This window comes from Hemicordylus capensis, chromosome 2 (assembly GCF_027244095.1).
Source record: "Hemicordylus capensis ecotype Gifberg chromosome 2, rHemCap1.1.pri, whole genome shotgun sequence".
Taxonomy (NCBI): Eukaryota; Metazoa; Chordata; class Lepidosauria; order Squamata; family Cordylidae; genus Hemicordylus; species Hemicordylus capensis.
Window position 1 is genome coordinate 414,967,901 of NC_069658.1, and position 18,798 is coordinate 414,986,698.

General features: G+C 45.8%; 1 protein-coding gene across 1 annotated transcript in view; it reads left to right on the top strand.

Moving 5' to 3' along the window:
- The first annotated feature begins 224 nt into the window (after positions 1-224).
- Positions 225-18,798, top strand: part of GDF11 (growth differentiation factor 11) — a 38,103-nt gene continuing 19,529 nt past the window's right edge. Inside the window, exon 1 of the mRNA XM_053303075.1 lies at positions 225-743. Within this exon, the coding sequence (XP_053159050.1) occupies positions 341-743 (403 nt within the window). The 5' untranslated portion in view covers positions 225-340. The remainder of the gene's footprint in view (positions 744-18,798) is intronic.

Here is an 18,798-nt window from a genome sequence, read left to right on the forward strand (position 1 = left end):
CGCAGAGCTCCTCGCTCCCTCTCGCTCGCTTCCCCCTTTGGTGACAGCCCTTTTGCCAGGAGATCTTTTGTTGCCTTCGCAGCCAATCAAGGCTTTTTACGACACAGTTCAGTTGGGATATAAAAGGAGAGTCCTTCTTTCTTCCCCCCCCCCTCCTCTCCTTCCCCCAACCAGCAAGTCACCCCATCTCCAACCCCAAAGAACTTATAGCCACCATCACCAGCACCACCCACTAAGCATCCAGCAGCTGCAGCCCATCTCCCCCAGGCCAAGCCCGAGGGATTTTGGTGGGAAAGGGAAAGGCAGGGGCTGGGGTGGGGGAACGAGAAGAGAGCCAGACATGCTGGTGGCCAAGTCTCCTGCTTTCGTGTGCTTCCTGGTCCTGTCCTTGGAGTGCTGTACGGGGGAGCCGGTAGAGCGAGGGGCGGATAAAGCACCCACGGAGGGAGTCCCCCTGGTGACAGAGGCAGAGGATCTGGGATGCCCGGTGTGCATGTGGCGGAAACACAGCAAGGAGATGAGGCTGGAGAGCATCAAATCGCAGATCCTCAGCAAGCTCCGGCTCAAGGAGGCTCCGAACATCACCCGGGAGGTGGTGAACCAGTTGCTGCCCAAGGCCCCCCCACTGCAGCAGATCCTGGACTTGCACGACTTCCAGGGCGACTCTTTCCAGCACGACGACTATCTGGAGGAAGACGAGTACCATGCCACCACCGAGACTGTCATCAGCATGGCACAAGAAAGTAAGTGAGGGCTTCTTCTTTGTTAACGAGGCAGGACCGGGCGCGGAGGGAGGAGCAGCAGCAGCAGCAGCCGTAGCAGCAGCAGCAGCCGCCGCCGCCGCCGCCACCGGGAAAGGGGACTCTTAACTTGGGGTCCGTGGAAAAACAACTTCGACTGCCTCTGCTCTGGGGGAGCGGCGGGGGTGTGTGTGCGCGCGCGCTCGAAGGGAGCAGGATCCCAGGCAGCTCACTTCGCCTCTGCTTGTCCTGGGGCTTATTGTTCATTTCAGCTAGGGATCCATCGCTCCAAGCGCCCAGGCAGCGCTGCCACCGCCAGGCACCTCGGAGTCCCAGGGGCCGGGCTGGCTCCTTCCGCTCTGCATATGGCTGCTTGGAGGGGCGCCGCTGGGCAAGTTTCAGGTGTGAGGCTCCCACCAGCCCCCTCCTCCCTCCCGCCGGCAGGATCGGTGGGATGCTCTCCCCGGGGCTGCTTACCTCGCCTCCCGAAGCCCCGCGAGGGGGACCGGCAAGGCAGAGGAGGACTCCTCCCGGGCGCATCCAGCTCCCTCGGCATCGGGTGGCAACCCAAAGAAAGAGGGACTCTCACCCCGCCGCCGCTGCCGCCGCCCCCTGAAACTGAGTTTAAGTTGTGCAAAGTTCTTTGACAAGCGGGTCCGTGTCAACGCGGCGAGCTCTGCTTTGTGCCGCGAGGGGCTGGGAGCTTTGTCGCGGTGCTCTTTGCGAAGCTTCTGGGGTTTCGAACGCGGCTTTGGAAAAGAGGCGGAGGAGAGGGAGAGGGAGAGGGAGAGGGTGTGTGTGTGCGTGTGCCTAGGCAGGCTGGTGCGTCGCATGGAAAGTACTTCTGGCCCAAACCAAACAAACCTAGGAAAGGTCACGGAGAGGCGCTGCCCCTGGAGCACAGTTGCCAAAGGTGTCATGATTCTGAAAGGGCTCTGCCAGTCATGCTCTCCCGCAAGCAGAAAGGGCAAACGGCATTTCTCAGCGCCGGAGTGTGTGGCTCCTTTTTCTCCTCCTGCCAAGTGAAGGCGTAATCCCTTTTGTGAGGTTCCCTTTCGCCAGCTGCAAACAGCCCGAGAAGTTTGCCCAGCCGGGGCCTTTGCAATATCCAGCTGCCTCCCACATCTCTCTCTCTCTCTCTCTCTCTCTCTCTCTCACACACACACACACACACACACACACACACACACACACACACACACACCACCCCCCTGTTCTCTTTCCAGGTCTGCCAAGATCCATGGCCCTTTGTACTTCTTCTCCCATTGATTATAGGATCACCCCAGTGGCATTTTTGCTCTTGTGCAAAAACACAAATCCTTTGCCAGTGTTTTGGGAAAACAACAACAGAGCTGCTGGGAGGTGGTGACAGCCTGGCTATGCAGAAGTGCACCTAGGTAATTTTGGAGTCTGGCCCTAAAAGTGTTTGGAGCCCCCGCCCCCCCCCCTGCAAATTAGGCATCAGTTCTTGAGGGCACAAACCACACCACCCAGGAGAGACTGAAGAGGATTTGGGGGCCCCCAGGTGTGGAGGCCCTGGATTTCGGCCCCCAAGTCCAGGGGTAAGAGCACCTCCAGCCCCATGCCATGTTTCTTGCCGCAGTGCCCTTTGCCAAGTTGGTTTATGAGTGGGTTGCATGTGAAAACCAAATAGCCACATCCACCTTCTAGTTTGACTCTTTCATCAAGAGTCGAGGTATCTGAAACTAACTCTGGGATTGCCAGCTGTCTGTTGCGTTCTGGGCATGCCCTTATTTGAAAAGTCTGCCTCTTTTCTGTTTTGCATAGCACATATTGGGCAAGATGGGTATAGCCCGAGGGTGCAAGTGGGGAGCATTTCAAGCTTTCTGCTGACTTCCTTGTGTGAAGGCAGCACAGCCATGGTGGGGTGGGAGGCATTTCCCCAGGTGCAAGCTGTAGAGGGTATTAAAACTGGGCCTCAAATACCATGTGATATATTGAGCATTTTAAAACACTTGCTACATTTTGTACCATTTTCTTTTCTCTGTGGAACAATTAGACATTTTCCCAAGGTGGTAAATGAAAAAACCCCTAAAAGCTTGCTGGGAGGCTTAGTGTGGGCAGCAACCCAGGCACTTTTATATGTTCTCATTAGTTCTGTGCCAGCAGCCTAGCACAGTAAAGTGCATTCAGCCACTGAATATAGCTGGCAGGAAGGGGAGAGTCAGAGTCATGTGACTGGCCATGGACTGGGACTGCAGTTTGTTGTATCACAGCTGACTCCCTGTGGAACAGCGAGCAGCAAGAGCATTCTCTCTGTGCACAGAGAACCTGGGATTTCATCCGGGTGCCTTCAAGGTATTTCAGATGGTTACCTTAAATCCATCCTTGGGCCACTTCAGATTTGATTAATCACTCTCCAGACCATCCCAGATATTTCAATGTCTTGACCCATTCACTGGTATCATCACTTAGAAGGTAGGATGGTCATTTGGCAGATGTGTGGTGCTGGGTCATGCCGAGAAGAGCAAATGGAGACAGGGCTAGTTACAGCTTTGCCTTGTGGCTATGCAGAGGTGCTCTTCCCCCTTCCGGGTGGCAGTCCAGGTCCTCGGGGCCCCCCCAATCCTCTTTAGTCTGTCCCGGGGTGTGTGTGTGTGTGCGGTTGCTGCTGTGCCAGGAGGCTGAGAGTGACTGTGACCTGCTCCTGGCAGCCGCATGTGGCCTCTGCTTTAGAGACAGAGGGGGAGTGGGGGAAGAAATAGGTGGGATGGGAATATGTTAAGTTGTGTGTGGAAACGTTTTGGCTAACACATATTTGCACAAATATACCGGTTTTATATTCTTACATTCTTGAGAGTTCAGTTGTGTTCAGTGTCCTCAGGTACCCATGTGTTAAAAATACTGCGTGTGTCACTCTGTGTGTGTGTGTGTGTGTATGTGTGTGTATAGGGGGATGATGCTTAACTTGCAGGGTGGGAGGCACTCCAAAGGCCTTTTGGTCCAGGCTCCAAAATTACCTAGGTGCATCTCTGTGACTATGGAGCTAAACTGCCCCCCTCCCCAAAGCTACTTATGATAGATAGCCATTATGTCAAAATACCACATAGAACAGACCTCAGAGCAAACATGATTCAGTGTTTCTTTTTTGGAACTAGTTCACACATGCATGCCCATCACTTGCTGACTGCAAATCAAGTGATAATTTGGCTGTGTGCATAAGCCAGCACAGATATGTACTACCACAGACAGAGTTTTCAAATCCCTCATCATACCTCAGATGGATTGCTTTTCAGCGAAGTCAGTTCACACATGCAGCTGCAGTTATCTGCTGCAATCCAGCTAAAACGAATTGTGACTGTGTAATTGAAAGTGGTGGAATCAGTCACAACATTAAGTCCTATTGCTTTTGATGAGACTTAATTTCAGCTGGATTGGAGCCAGTAAGTCCAAACTAAGTGAGTGATATGCAATAATATGTGAACCAGGCCTTATACACGCACGCTCATATATTGGGCTCAGTGTTCCCTCTAAGAGGGATTCCCAGATGTTGTTGACTACAACTCCCATAATCCTCAAGCAAAGGCTAGTGCAGTTGGGGATGCTGGGAGTTGTAGTCATCAACATCTGGGAATCCCTCTTAGAGGGAACACTGACGGGGCTTTCTAGTCTTAACTTTAAATGAAGCTTCAAATCAATTTCGAGTATAGATGATAGCACTAAGAGGTATTTTTAATTGTTACTTCACCACTTATTTTTCTGGCTGCCAGTTTGTCCCTATCGCAGTTCAAGTAGCTGTACGACACTCAGAACTACTATTGCTAAATAGGTAGCAGTGCCGCTGAATGAGTGACTGACACCCATATTGTAGATTTTTAATATGGACGTGAGCCCTCTTTGTGCTTTAAACTGCAGCAACCCTACTGTCAGAGACCCATTCATCTCCAGCCATGAACAACAGGGCTGAAGAACTGCCTAGGCTCACAACTTTATTAGCTTCTTGGATAGCCCAGAAAGCCTTGTGGAAACAAGATTATTGTTGCCTTTTCCCCTTGTAGCCTTTCTGTCAGTTTTAATATGCAAGGTGCTTTGCAAGCATGTAATACTTCTTCCCCAAAGTCAATATGTGTCAAAGGATAATCAGGATTCCTTCGCTGGTTATCAATCAGATATTCAGGCAAGAAATCATGAAAGGGCATTCATTATTTGACAGAGTTTAGATCTTTTGGTAAAGGACAGCCCTTTATCCTTTACTGATGAAATGGGCAGAAAGTGATTGATAGGGCATACTGCCAAACATGATGGAGTACTGGCAAAACATTTCATCTACACTGATCACTAAGTTTAGAGTAGCACCATCTCATGTTTGCAGTGAGGGGGAAGGCCAAGGCCTTTGTTGTACATATAAGAACAGAGAGGAGTAATCAAAAGAAATGTTGCATTATTGCACGCAAGTTAACTGAGCCAAGGCTGGTTCTTCATATAGGTTAATCTGCAATCTCCTTCATGATTGTATTTCGTACACCTTGAAAATCACTGAGCTCCAGCCATGACCTCTTCTAGTTTACCTAAACATATCTTAATGTCTTCCATTTCTGAACACTGGATTACCATTTGAAGAGAGAGGTATTGAGAAGATTTGTTTAGTCCGTTTTGCTCTTGCAGGTGGATATGCAATTCTTGGTAACTCCCCATCACAGCTAGGAAATGATTGTCTCTATATGGCTCCTTGTGGAAGGAAATATTTGCTGTGCTTATTAGTATTCTGGGACAAATTTTGGGCCTAGAAGGCACCATCAAATTATGGTGGCAGGCACTATGAGAGATGAGGAAGCTCCTGGCCCTTACTTCTTCTTCTTCCATGGATGAAATAACTGATTGGAATGACTTACTAGATCTCAAGCAGTAATGAATATGTGAGATTATGAATGCAGGAATTTGACTGTTCTGGATGAAGAATCTGCTTGAAACACTGTAGGGCAATGTTGTCCCAAACACAACTCAGATCCAAATCCTTAGTTGGCTATTCCCCTAAATTCCTTCTTATTTAGTTAACAGAAATTACTCCACTCTGGTACTGACTGTTGCCTTCCCCTACATTGTGACCCACCCAAATATCTTCCAGATCTGTTTATTTTTCCATTAAAATGTAGTTAAAAAAACAACACAGAAAGAAAATTTGTCTTGTCTGTGTTACATTGCCTACTCCATAGCCGGCATCTTATCCTTCAGGATTTCTGCAGCAGCATTAGGCCATAGGAAACATTTTTTTTAAAAAAATAAAGAACATATTATAGCTGCTTTTTTGTGGCTATGGTCCCTGTGCGACTTCTTCTTGGATCATCCCAATTTAGGAAAAGCTGTTCAGTAACCCCCATCATCTTTGCTCTACTTGTAAATGGATTATCAGATTCTTCTGAGGTATAATGCTGCTGCCTTGGAGCTTTGTCTCACTGGTGACAACTTTTTGTGCCCTCACTGGTGTGTGTGCGTGTGTGTGTGTGCGTGTGTGTGTGTGCAAGAGATGCTATAGCAGTAGGCAGATCACAATACTTTTCTGTGACAAAAGCCTTCTGTTTAGATTTGGACAAAGATAGAAGCTGGGACATCCCTATTTCTGTTGCAGACAGGAGTAATCCTTCTCGGTAATTAATTAAATATCATTGTAATATTTGTAATGTCATTCAGACAATATAAATAATATTGACAATTCAGTTTATTCGAGCTTTTAATCCATCTATCCACTAGTTTTTTGCTAACATTTTTTGACTTTGTCACCTCATCCTCTTTCTGCATGACCATAACTACCAACTCTTTCAGCCTTGCTTCTATGGATATGTGGTATTAACAGTGCAAACCTAAGCATACTTACTCAGGAGAAAGTCTCACTGACTTCAGCACAGCTTACTCCTAAGTAAGTATGCATAAGCCTGCAGACTCGATCACTACCCATTTATTACCTATCATCTTTGCTTTCTTGTATATCCCAGATCTGCCACCCTACTCTGGCACACTGTCCATGGCCCTTTTAGTTTGGCTTAATCCTTAGAATATCAATGTCCTCAAAGGTTTTCCCCATATCTTTAGATTCACATTCTGATGGGAGCTTCTGGCCTGCACATATTTGTATGCTGAAGCCAGGACCCACTCAAATCAAAGTCTGACATCTGAGAAGTCTATACCAAGTGGATACCCAAGATATATCAGTCAGCCATGGGAGCCCAGTGGGTTTATCATAATGATACAGTTTCCATGGCTGTTGGTAAACAATCAAGCAAAAAGGGGAAAGGAAGGGTATTTGACTGCTGGCTCAAGAGGCAAGAGTGAAAGGGGGTGTCCTGAAGAGCAGAACCAAAATTCCATTGGAGGGTAATTTTGTTTTAGTTTGGTTATTCATCCACCTGTGGCTCAGCCAGAACATTTTCTATTGATGGGATGGTAGTGATGAACTCTTGATTGTTTAGATTTTGTTGTGAGTGTTAAGACACATCTGCTTGATGATCACCAACTGCCAAAGCACCTGAACAGGGCAGAACATCCTATCTCTTGGATCTGCAATACAGAATGTATCTAAAAATATTTGGTTGAGAAAGAAGTAGAAACTGCTTTGGCTGAAGTTGCATTCCCAGAATGTCACAACAGTCAGTGAACTGAACTAAAGTCAAATTTATATGTTAGAGCTAGCTTCTCTCAGTGGTCCTTGGTGAGCATGTCACAATGGTTCAGGATTTATGGCAACAAGATTCCTGCAGTGAGATCTGAAAACAGAGGCCATGCCATGGTAAAAGCTAGGAATAACAAGTCCTTCCTAAAGTGTCTCAAGCGGATTCCTATTGTGAGCACTGACTCTATCATGTATCACATTACATCTTATTACTCCTGGAAAATTATGATATATTCCAGACTCTCATTCCCAGCTTTCCTTGCAACTTGTGTCTAATTTTATTAGGATAGAAGGCTACCCCTAGATATGGACCTCTTCCCTACCATTTCTGGAGATGGAACAACCCCAAGTGGAGCAGCTCTAGGAGATACAGAGAAATACAGTTAAAGGATTTTGTGTTACACTCATTTATAGTGACTGTAGGCTCAGCTATGCATAAGGAAGAGAGTTACCAAGGCTGATCGTCTAGTTGGTGCCATCAAATTGGATGTGGTCAAGGATGCCAGTTATCAGCCAATGGTTTAAGGTGCCAACCTGGGGCTCAGAATATTTGGGAGTTTGTTTTTCTGTACTACAAAAACTGAATATGTGTCTAAGTTTCCTGTCTCTAAACAAGTATAATCTTTTTCTCCTTCACTGTAATGGCTCTTTGGTGTCATGGAATGCAGTAAGGGATCTCATGTACTGACTGCCCCTTTTGTTGGCAAATGGCAGATGCTGGATACCTAGGGGGGAAAACTTGTTTTTGTTTTTTAGTGCCCTACTGCAGATACAAATAGTCCTAAAATGATGGGCCAGGCTTCCACATTGGACTTGGCTGCTATGTGAAGTTTCCTTCAGAGTATTGCTGAGGAAGTTAAGGAAATCAAAGAACTGAAAGCCATTAAGTCCTCAGTAGGGGTGATTCACACTGAATTGCTGGACTTGAAATCAGCTTTTAACACACTGCATGTCTAAAGAAGAAAATCAGACCTCTTGAACTGGAAGACAAAATGGCCACCACAGAAAAACACCTCCAGGAGCCTCACAAGGAGGACACAGAGTGGCTTAGAAGCAAGGTAATTGATATAGAGGGTAAAAATCGCGATACAATCATATTTCTAAATTAATGTCACATAGAGTGTGGACATTAGGATGTCAGTTCTTTATCTCCAGTTCTGGGAAGTGAATTTAAACTAAGCAGAGGAAGGATCTAGGACTCTGGGTGGAGACAGAAGATGCAAATTAGAGACCTCAGCTGCATTTTTGCTGAGTTTTCTATGCATCCAAATTGACAATCCCAAAGAACATCCAATTAAATTGCGAGACTGGAAAGAACGCAAGTGAGAGGGAACATACAGCAAGAGGCATCATGATATAAGTTTATGCACATTTCAGAACCAGAAGGTTGACATCATTGTCTATTTTTCCCAGGCTCTGGTGTAGTGGGCAGACTGCATTAAAGGGAAGTTTCTTCCACCTGGAAAAACCTATGACTCCAAATGCTCACTTGAACTGGTGCCAGTTGGGAGAGGAGGCAACGTATGGTCTGGAGCGTGTGAAGGCTGAGCGGAAGGAAGGGGTGTTGGGTGGGCGGGTATAGGGGGCACAAGTGTGAGGAATCGCAGTAGGGAGAAGGACTTCCCTCCTGGCCAATTCTACAGCTCATTGAGAAATTTCCTTCTCCAGCATTAATAGACTTGGATGGCTTTGAAATTTTACTGCCCATAAAATCGGCGACACGCTGGGGCTTTTTTCTGTGTTAAACGTTTGCTGCTCCTCCCCTCGACTATCCCTCTCCCCTTAACAACTTGCCCCCCCCACCAAATAAAGCCAGCATGCACACACCACCCAGATTGAAATTGTCAAGGGTAGTCCAATCTGATTTTAATTGGCCATCTGGAATAATTCCACTTGTCCTAGGCTCATTGCATTGGCTGGTGCTGATCCACTGGATCCCTGGATCACACCTCCTGGAATCCTTATAATTTTTCCTTATTCCCATTCCCCTTGATGACAATTATGATTTTTGCCTCTGACACTCCTTCATGGAGCAATTGTGTGTGCGAGTATTTTTATGGTTCCTGAACAGAAGGAAGGGAAGGTTTTATAGGCAGTGGGGCCATAAACCTTTCTGGTTCCCCTCTCCTCACTCCTTCTGTCCTGTCCTCCCCCCTTTTTAATCTAAAGCGTACGTTTCCCCCACCCATAGACAAGAAACTAGGGAAGGATAATTGGGTTCTAAACCATTTATTGGCTACCCGTGACCCCTGCTGACCTTTCGTTTGGGCACTGGAGGTGGGGAAGTTAATGAAGTAGCTTGAAGGGAGATGGGGGGGGGATAGTGTGAAACCCACCAAACGTTACTCTCCCCACATCAGTACTGCATTCTGACAGTTTGGAGTGAGTCTAAACTATCAGTTAAATCAAAGCTACAAAATTTGCAGACATCACTTCTAGGCAAACCCTTATTTTGAAATTATCCCTATAATCAGCAAGTGTGAGATTAGGTTTTAGAGACTGAAGGGTATCAGAAGAGCTGTGGCTAGTCAGTGCTGAGATAACAGATAGGAAGGGCTGAACTGCAAGGCACAGGCAGTTGTGAGCTCATTTGTGTTCATTTCTAACAAGTAGCAGAACTGGGGAATATCTGGATGCCAGCTATCTGCAATGAGATAGCTGGCACTGAGATTTTCATAGTTTCTGTATGAAACTAAATGCGGCACTGTTATTTTGAAAGAGTACATAAGATTTCTCCATGAATTACAGGCTATTTAGTTAGGTCTGTATGTACAATATACTCCCACAAAATTGCACTGCTGTACTAAGAAAGTCTTAATGACACTTTCTTATTGGTGGTTGAAATACAGGGCAAATTCCACCAGGCAGCAGTGCTGCATACTCTGTTCTTTTTAATAGGGCTTGTATGGATTTCTATCCAGGTCCCATTGAAATGCATAGAACTGAGTGTAAAGCAACAGCACTTGATTACATTTCCCCACAGTGTGGAAATAACTATAGTGAGGTGACATCACCACCACCAGTGGAATTCTGTGGTGTAGGTTGTCATGTTCTTGTCTGTTAAAATCTGGAGGGCTTTATACCCTGGCTGGGATCCAGACTAATGCTGCACTAGCACAAACATGTTGCTCTCGTGCAAGGTTGTTTTGAAAGTTAGTTCCGCTAAGTTGGGAGCTTGCATTCCAGACTAGTGTTGTGTTAGCGCAACCAGGGGGCGCAACCTGTGGTGCACCTGCTGCTCTGAAACACCCACATCCTGTTCTGCTAACCTTGTTCAAAACCATGAGAACACAAGTGACTGACATCTTGGAGCATTCCCTGTAACTTTGCACAATTCTGTAAGCTTCTTGCGTGGGCACAACTTTGTTGTGCTAGCACAGCATTAGTCAGGATGTCAGCTCCTAACCAGAAGCAAAACATAGTATATAACTCTCTGGTTTAGAAATGCTCCCTAACATACCATTGCTTGTAACTGTTAACTGGTAAGTGGCAATTATCATTACTATCATCAGTAGTAACTGGCATGATGGGTGATACTGTAAACACTAGAGGAACAGACAGCAGGTAATGATGGCAGTAAAACAGAGCAGTATTATAATTTCTAAAAATAGTTACGTATATGACGTTGGATAGAGCAATCTAGGATATTCATTCCGCTCAGTCACTCTAGTGAAGGCTTTAAGACAGCAAAATTGAGGTTGGGAAAGTGCGCTATAAATTCTAATATAACTATTAGATATTGTGTTGCAGCACAAAATGCTCATTAACCCTTGGTGATAGTAGCAGGAGAGTGGTCAGGGCTGGATCGACAGGGCTCTTTCCCGGCCCTATGTGGAGATGCCAGGGATGGAAATCTGTGCATCAAAGCCGATACTCTTCCACTGAGCTACAGTCCAACCTCCAAGAGAAGGTGGCTCCACATGTGAAGCTGGATTTGCAGGTGGCAGTCACTGTGTTTGAATGCTCTCAGAGGAAAGCACGTCGTTTATTATAGGTTAAAATATGTGCAGCCTGGGAGTATGCTTGAGAAGAGAGTCCCCAGTGTTCTTAATCTGGCTGTGAAGATAGGGAATGCACCAGGGATTGAAAACTCTGGGAAACTACATATCTGAAACATTGATGTAACTCTGTGTAGAGATGGTGCTTTTAAAAAAGTGATGTTGGTTTCTCAAAGATGGATGTGGGTGCCTAAGAACTGGATTCCCCCTGCCCAGCCTAAGAATTCATGTTAGTGACATACACAGGATTGAAATGCCACTGGAAACCAATAACTACATATTGTATTCAGATATTTAACAACATGTTAGAAAGGTGGAGACAAGGTGATTAGCAGGACTTCATTTTGAAGTACTAATAATTAACAGTATAAATTTATTTATATTTAATTTAAAAAGAGGGAGGCAGAGAAGTTATTAGTGGTGGTGATTTGAAGCGAACGCTAAAAACAAACTGTATGGGAGAGACTTAGGAATTCTGTTTAGCTACCCAGGAGGAAAGTTCCCAATTCCTTTAATTTTCTTAAAGATTAGGTCAGATTTCATGATCTCAGTCATTATTCAGAACTGGAGTGAGGATTGGAGGGGACTGAGAGAAGTGGGTGGAGCTTAGGCGTGGAATTACTATATGTTGTGTATCGGGATCAGAGACTATTGCTAGAGTTGATTGGTTGTAGAGAGGGTATACTAGGATGCACAGACTAGAAGCCATTTGTGAACCATATCTTCAAGTCTAGAATGCTTTTGACCCGTAATTGTTATTGCTACAACAAATATAAGGTGTGGGGCAGCAGCTTCCTCCACACGGATCCCATTTTTATCATGCATCTCCTCTCTGATCTGGAGAGGCCACCTTTATAGCAGAAGCCTGATGTCATCAGTATCTAAGATTTATACCAAAACACCCATCAGTGCTTCCACTCCAGTGCAGCCAGACTCTGAAGAAGCTACAAATTGCCCATGAATGCCAATGATGGCAACTGGGTAAATGAAGGTTCCCTTAAACATTTTGGTCAGTGAAAGAATTATTCTCATCCCTGTTTCTTTCTCTCAAGCACTGGGTGTGTACAGGATCAGGTGCCAATGGGGATACCACACCCCAAATGGGGACCCAAAGTCAATTCTACAGTTCCTATGGATTGTACTTGCAGTGAGCTAGGTAGCATGATAATACCTATCTTACAGGGTTATTGTCAGGGGCAGAGCCACCACTGGATGAATGGGTTAAAAGAACCCAGGCCGCCACCAATCAGGGGCCGCAAACGTGGCCCCAGACATGCCCCCTGCATCTGACATCAGACACGGGGGGGGGCGTTATTTTGGTCCCAAATGGGGCTGTGCGGTGTTTGGAGCTGAAATCAGCCTGCACCGCATTGGCAGTGCATCTGGAGTGACTCTCCCTGCCTTAAAGGCAGGGAGAGCCGCTCCTGGTCTCCCAAAAGGGACTGCATGGCCCCGTTTAGGAGAGAGATTGCTCTGGCCCACGCTGCCCAATGCAGTGCGGGCCGCTCTGTCTTCCAAACTGGGCCACGCAGCCCCATTGGGGAAGGAGACGTCCCCCACGTCTGACATCAGACGCGGGGCATGGCTAGTCGGGCCCCTGTGTCTGACGTCAGACATGGGGGGCGGGTCCAGGGGGTGCTGCAGTGGCCGCACCTGGGCCGCCGCCAGCCTCCCTATGCCGTTGGTTGTTGTAAGGATTACATAATTAATGTGAAGTGCTCGGAATGCTCAAAAGCACTATACAAATGCTGGCTGACATCTAGATTAATAGAAATATAGGAAGCTGCCTTATACCGAGTCAGACCATTGGCTCATCTACACTCAGTATTCTCTACACCCATTGGTAGTGGCTTTCTAGGATTTCAGACAGGGATTGTTCCCTGCCCCACCCAGAGATGCCAAGGATTGAACCAGAGACCTTCTGCATGCAAATCTGATGCTCTACCACTGAGCGGGCCCCCTCCCTTATGAACAGTTCCATTGGAATTAATGTGACAAGTTAGGCATTGCCTAATTTGTCGCATTAATTCCAATGGGAATGTTGCATTAATTCCTACTCAAAGTAGTAGTTCCATTTAAATTAGAAGGTCAAGTTAGGCGATGCCTAACTTGTCATTTTAATTTCAATGGAACTACTTTGGGTCATTTTCCTCATCATGTCAGCCACTGTCTATAAGCCATAATCTTCTCCCTCCCTTCCCTAAAAGCATGCAGGGTATAGCTTTGGGCAGGGCCCAGAACCATGGACAGCACCCTGGCGAGTTTTGTTTTTGTTGTTTTTGGTGGGGGGCACCTGCAGTGCCACTGAGGATACAGAGATGTGATGTCCACAAACAACCTCATCATAACAAACTCAAGAGAATCCAGACATAAGACGCTAACATTGCCAGTCAGCACTGAAAGCAAGAGGCCCCTGTTCCAGGACTAGATTGTGCTCTCCCATTCCTTCTCTCATAGCAGCCCTTTCTACCTTCGTCTGGGCAATGTCTGTGGCTGTGTAGTATCTCCCCACCCCCACCCCGCATAGCTAGGCCTAAAACACTGGCTGGGGGGAGGGGGGGAATTCTGTCACTTTAAGAACTGGCAGAGACTGGGGTAGGAGGAGAGAAATCCCCAGGGGAATACAGCATTAATTTGGAAATTGTGCACAGCAAATTGCCTTGGGCATTTGCTAGCAGAGGCCTTCGTTCCAGGTCGGCTGTGTAGGGAGAGGCGGCCAGTCCATGTCACGACCTTGGTGTGTTAGCAGGGCCTGCGGTTCATGGCACATGCAGCTGGGGGTGATTAAGCTGAGTGGGGTGCACTAGGCAGGGGCAAGGGGGCACTCCCAACTCAATGCAACCCAGATGTCTCTGAATAGAAAAGCGTGGGGGGTTTGGCCACTGGGTGCTGCTGGCTGATGCTGCAAGGGGAGGGAGGGAAGGGAGTGCCTCTCTTTCACACTTGTCAATCTGTTTATCTGGATAACAAGAGGTCTTAATCCCAATCCCTAGCCTGCCACTTTTGATGAAGGCAATTTTTCTCTGGCCATTCTTTCTGGGTTGAGAGAAGCAAGAGCGGAATCTTTCATTTCCAGCATCTTGGCCTTGTATACTTTTCTCATTGTCATTGCCTGGCCTATCAATGCTTGAAGTGTCTGTATTGGCCTTTCAGTTCTAGGAGTTCAACAAGATGGAATTTAGTCCTTGATCTATGTTAGGATGAGTCTGAACACGCGGGCGGGGTGGGGAGCGGGTGGGGCAGGGAGCACGTTTCAAATAGAAATCTGAATGTGGGCAACTGACTGGCAAGTAGGCCTTTTAGGGGGAATCCCAAGCGCTTGCTCTTTTCTTTTAGGAAAACTGATACTGATACGTTTAGGAAAACTGATACTACTGCTACAGACGACAGATTACATACTGCTAGTGTGTGTGTGTGTGTGTGTGTGTGTGTGTGTGTGTGTGCATGCATGCTTGCCAGATCTCCTGTGTCCATGTCCTTGCCTTCTGATGCTCAGCTGTTGTATTTGTAAATTAACATATATTTCAAACACAATTTAAGCTTCCAAATATTGCTGCCTCAAAAGGGTACTGACTCTGTAAAAGGCTGTCCCTAGAGTCCCACATTGTTTGGAGAAGAAGAGAACACAAAATGAGCTCTTGAGAAAAGAAGATGCATAAACACCCTCAGTGTGGATAGATATAGGGTACATATCTATGTACCCCATATCTATGATATGAGTTATGATATGGGTTATCATAAACCACCATGAACTACTGGAGAAGTAGAATATACATGGACAAAATAAATAAATTTATATAGAAATAACCACCTCTGGGCATAGTGTAAGATAGTGACTACGCCTGCAGAGCTGAGACAGTGAGCACCCCTGGATTGTTAGTACAAATCGAGATAGAAATCTTCTCATTCAAGCAAAGAAAGCAGGGCCTCAGATAGTACTGTTGTGCTCCCCACATAGATTAGGGATGTTCATGAACCAGTTTGGTGCCTCCATAAGGAAGTGCTGAACTGGCTCGGGTGCCCACATCTGAACTGGTTTGGCAGGGCAGGAAGTGGTTCCCTTAAAAAGCAGGTAAGCAGGTTGTTACCCTGCACTGCCCCACCCCTTTTTCAGGTGCGGTGCTCACTCTACAAAAGGCCATGCACGAAGCCTGTGTATGGTGTTGGCACACACATGGCCACCACATGGTTCAGCTGTGGGCGCCCGGCGCTGAACTGGTTCATGCACATCCCTAATCTATGTGGGGAGAACAGCAATACTATCTGAGGCCCTGATTTCTTTGCTTGGATGAGATTTTGGATGAGATTGCTTGGATTCTGTCTTATGCAAGTTTTCCATTGATGGAGAATTTTTAAAAGAGGAAGTGTGTTAAGTTTCCTGTTACTCAGTATATTCCATCTTGCACCTGTATTTGATTTACTCTTCTTTGACCTATGTTGGTTGGGTGCTACTCTCTTGCTTTCCTTCTATCATCTTCCTGTGGCCAAGCATGTTTATCTGTATCTTTGTGCCACTCCCCATGGGGTAACATCAGGGGTCAGCCCGCTCAAGATCACACCTACCTAACTGATTCCTGATGGGGAGGCTTACTGACTGGTGATGGGGAGAATGTGTATAGATCTGGATGGATGTGTATAGATCTTTAATGTTGGGATAAGGAAAACATCAGTCCTGTGCTATACCTTGGTTTTAGACCGAATGTGTATGTGGATACCAATGGGTGTATGTAATATATTCATATTCGCTGACCTAGTCCTGAGGATATGAAGTGCCATACAACAGGTCAAACTGGTAGAGCATTTAAGTTAACATTTCATAATTTTTCAGTAGCCAGCCCCATGCCACGGGGAAGCTCATTAGCAGGCTGTGGTGGCAATGTTGACCATATTAGGCCTTGGCCACTGGCAGTCAGAGGCACCTTGCCTCTAAACATGGAAGCTGTGCTTCTGGCTATTACGGCTAGCAGTCACCCACAGGTTTATTTATATCTATCCAGCTTTCTATTTACAAGGAAGGACACAAATATAAAGTCAAACATATTATTTTCTTTCCAACCTCAAATCTTAAATTGTTCATGTTTTAAAGTGCCATTGTTTTCTTTATAATTGGCAGGCTATTGGTATTTTGAATTTGTTTTTCACTGGGAATATGACTACTGGTTCTTTTCATGTTATAAGAGAAGAGATATATTCTGAGCTCCAAATCTGAAAGGAGTTCAGTGCAGGGAACAAGCAAGTTTACACCACAATGGGATCCCCAATTTGGCCAGGACCTACTCTACAAAAGCACTTAATAAACTTGAATATGGTATAGGATTTATGCTGCATAATAAAGGAAGGGTATTTACTATTTCAATATAATGTTTTATATACACTTTGGGATTATTCTGGGGTTGGAAGCTAGGGATCCTCTATTCTATTCTAGGAGTGGAAATAGTATTACAAGGCGGGGGGGGGGAAGGACATTAATTAAGAGTTAGTTCTAAAATAATGTTCTAAGGATAATTTTACTACTTGTGGAATAATTGTTCAAAAGTGATTATTTGAGTTGGGTCTTGGGCCCCTGACAGACCTAGTTCATGGAATTGCATTTGAGCAAGTAATGAGGGTGACAGATTCCAACAAAATGTTTTCAGCTGTATAGGGAATAATTCCAAAAGCCATCCCATGGACAGAGAGCATTATATTGGAACATACAATGAATACTTGCCATTTTGTATAATAGCATTAAACCTGGTTGTAGCAAAGAAAAAACTCTGGCTGCTTGCAAATCCTGCCCTCTTTAAGACATTGGCCTTTTCTTAGAACTGAGGAAAGAACCTGGGAACTTAAACATTTATGCAATGAGCTTCATGAGATACTCGTAAATGTCTAACTCCAGCTGATCTTGCTGGTCCTCTTGTTAACCACTTCTCACACTAGCTCTTTTGTAGCACAGAGGTGGCTGTATCATTAGCTGGCTGATGGTAGAAGGCGTGCCATAATTTCATCTGCAGTGAAAGGTTTGATTGTGATTTTAAAAACCTGGGGTTAATTTGGTTACCCTGGCTACTTGTATCTATTTCTGCTTGGTAAACATTTTCCATGGCACTGCCTAGATTGTTCTCTCTCACTCACACACCTTTTAATGAATTCACAAGACATCAAATGTGGTTTTCTGGTATACAATTCCTCTATTGTTAGAAAAATGCAGAAGCAGCAGGCACTGGACATCTGTTGGTTGAGGTTATAGCCTTCCATTCCTATCCTACTGGAAAGAGGCACAATCTATCTGTGCCAGGAAGCAAACAGCTGTTGTACACTTTGGCTTCCAACGCAAGTCGTCTCTGCTCCATTGCACAGGCATTAGATGTTATAATTTACCAGATCCATGTTGGCTGCAGAACTGTAGAGTACAACTACGGGGCGCTATGCTGCTGATGCTGACTGAGGGCTGGGTCTTTAGCTGTAAGTCTTCTGTTGATGCTTAAGCACCACTCTGCTGTGAATGCTGTCCCTGGCCCACTCAGCAGGAGGTAGATTTTCCAAAATAATCCTGAATGCCCAGAATAGGAGCAAAACGTTTCTATAGAAGCATAACCAAGTTCTTTCAGAACTCCAAGACCTTTCCTTATTTGCATGATATTACATTCAGGAAATTGCAGGCCGGTCAGCTTAACTTCGGTGCTGCGTAAATTGATGGAAAGCATACTTAAGGACAAAATTGTTAAGCATATAGAAGAATAGGCCTTGTTGAAGGAGAACCAGCATGGCTTCTGCAAGGGAAAGTCTTGCCTCACAAAACCTTTGGAGTTCTTTGAGAGTGTCAACAGGCATGTGGATAAAGGTGATCCGGTTGACACAGTATACTTGGACTTCCAAAAAGCTTTGCAAACTTAGCAGTCAGGGAATAAGGGGACAGGTTCATGTGTGGATCGGTAACTGGTTGAAGGACAGGAAATAGGAAGTAGGAATAAATGGACAGTTTTCCAAAAAGATCTCTCCAAACTGGGGGACTGGGCAACAAAATGGCAAATGAGGTCAATGTAAGCAAGTGTAAAGTGATGCACATTGGGACGAAAAACCCCAGCTTCGGGTATACGCAGATGGGATCTGAGCTGTTGGTGACTGACCAGGAGAGAAATCTTGGGGGTCGTGGTGGACAGCTCATTGAAAGTGTTGTCTCAGTGTGTGGCAGCTGTGAAAAAAGCTAATTCCATGCTAGGAATCATTAGGAAGGGGACTGAAATAAAAATGCTAATATTATAATGCCCTTATACAAATCTATGGTGCAGCCACATCTGGAGTACTGCGTACAGCTTTGGTTACCATATCTCAAGGATATTGTAGAACTGGAAAAGGTACAGAAGAGGGCAACCAAAATGATCAGGGGCCTGGAGCACCTTCCTCATGAGGCTGGCTACAGCATCTGGGGCTCTTTACCTTGGAAAAGAGG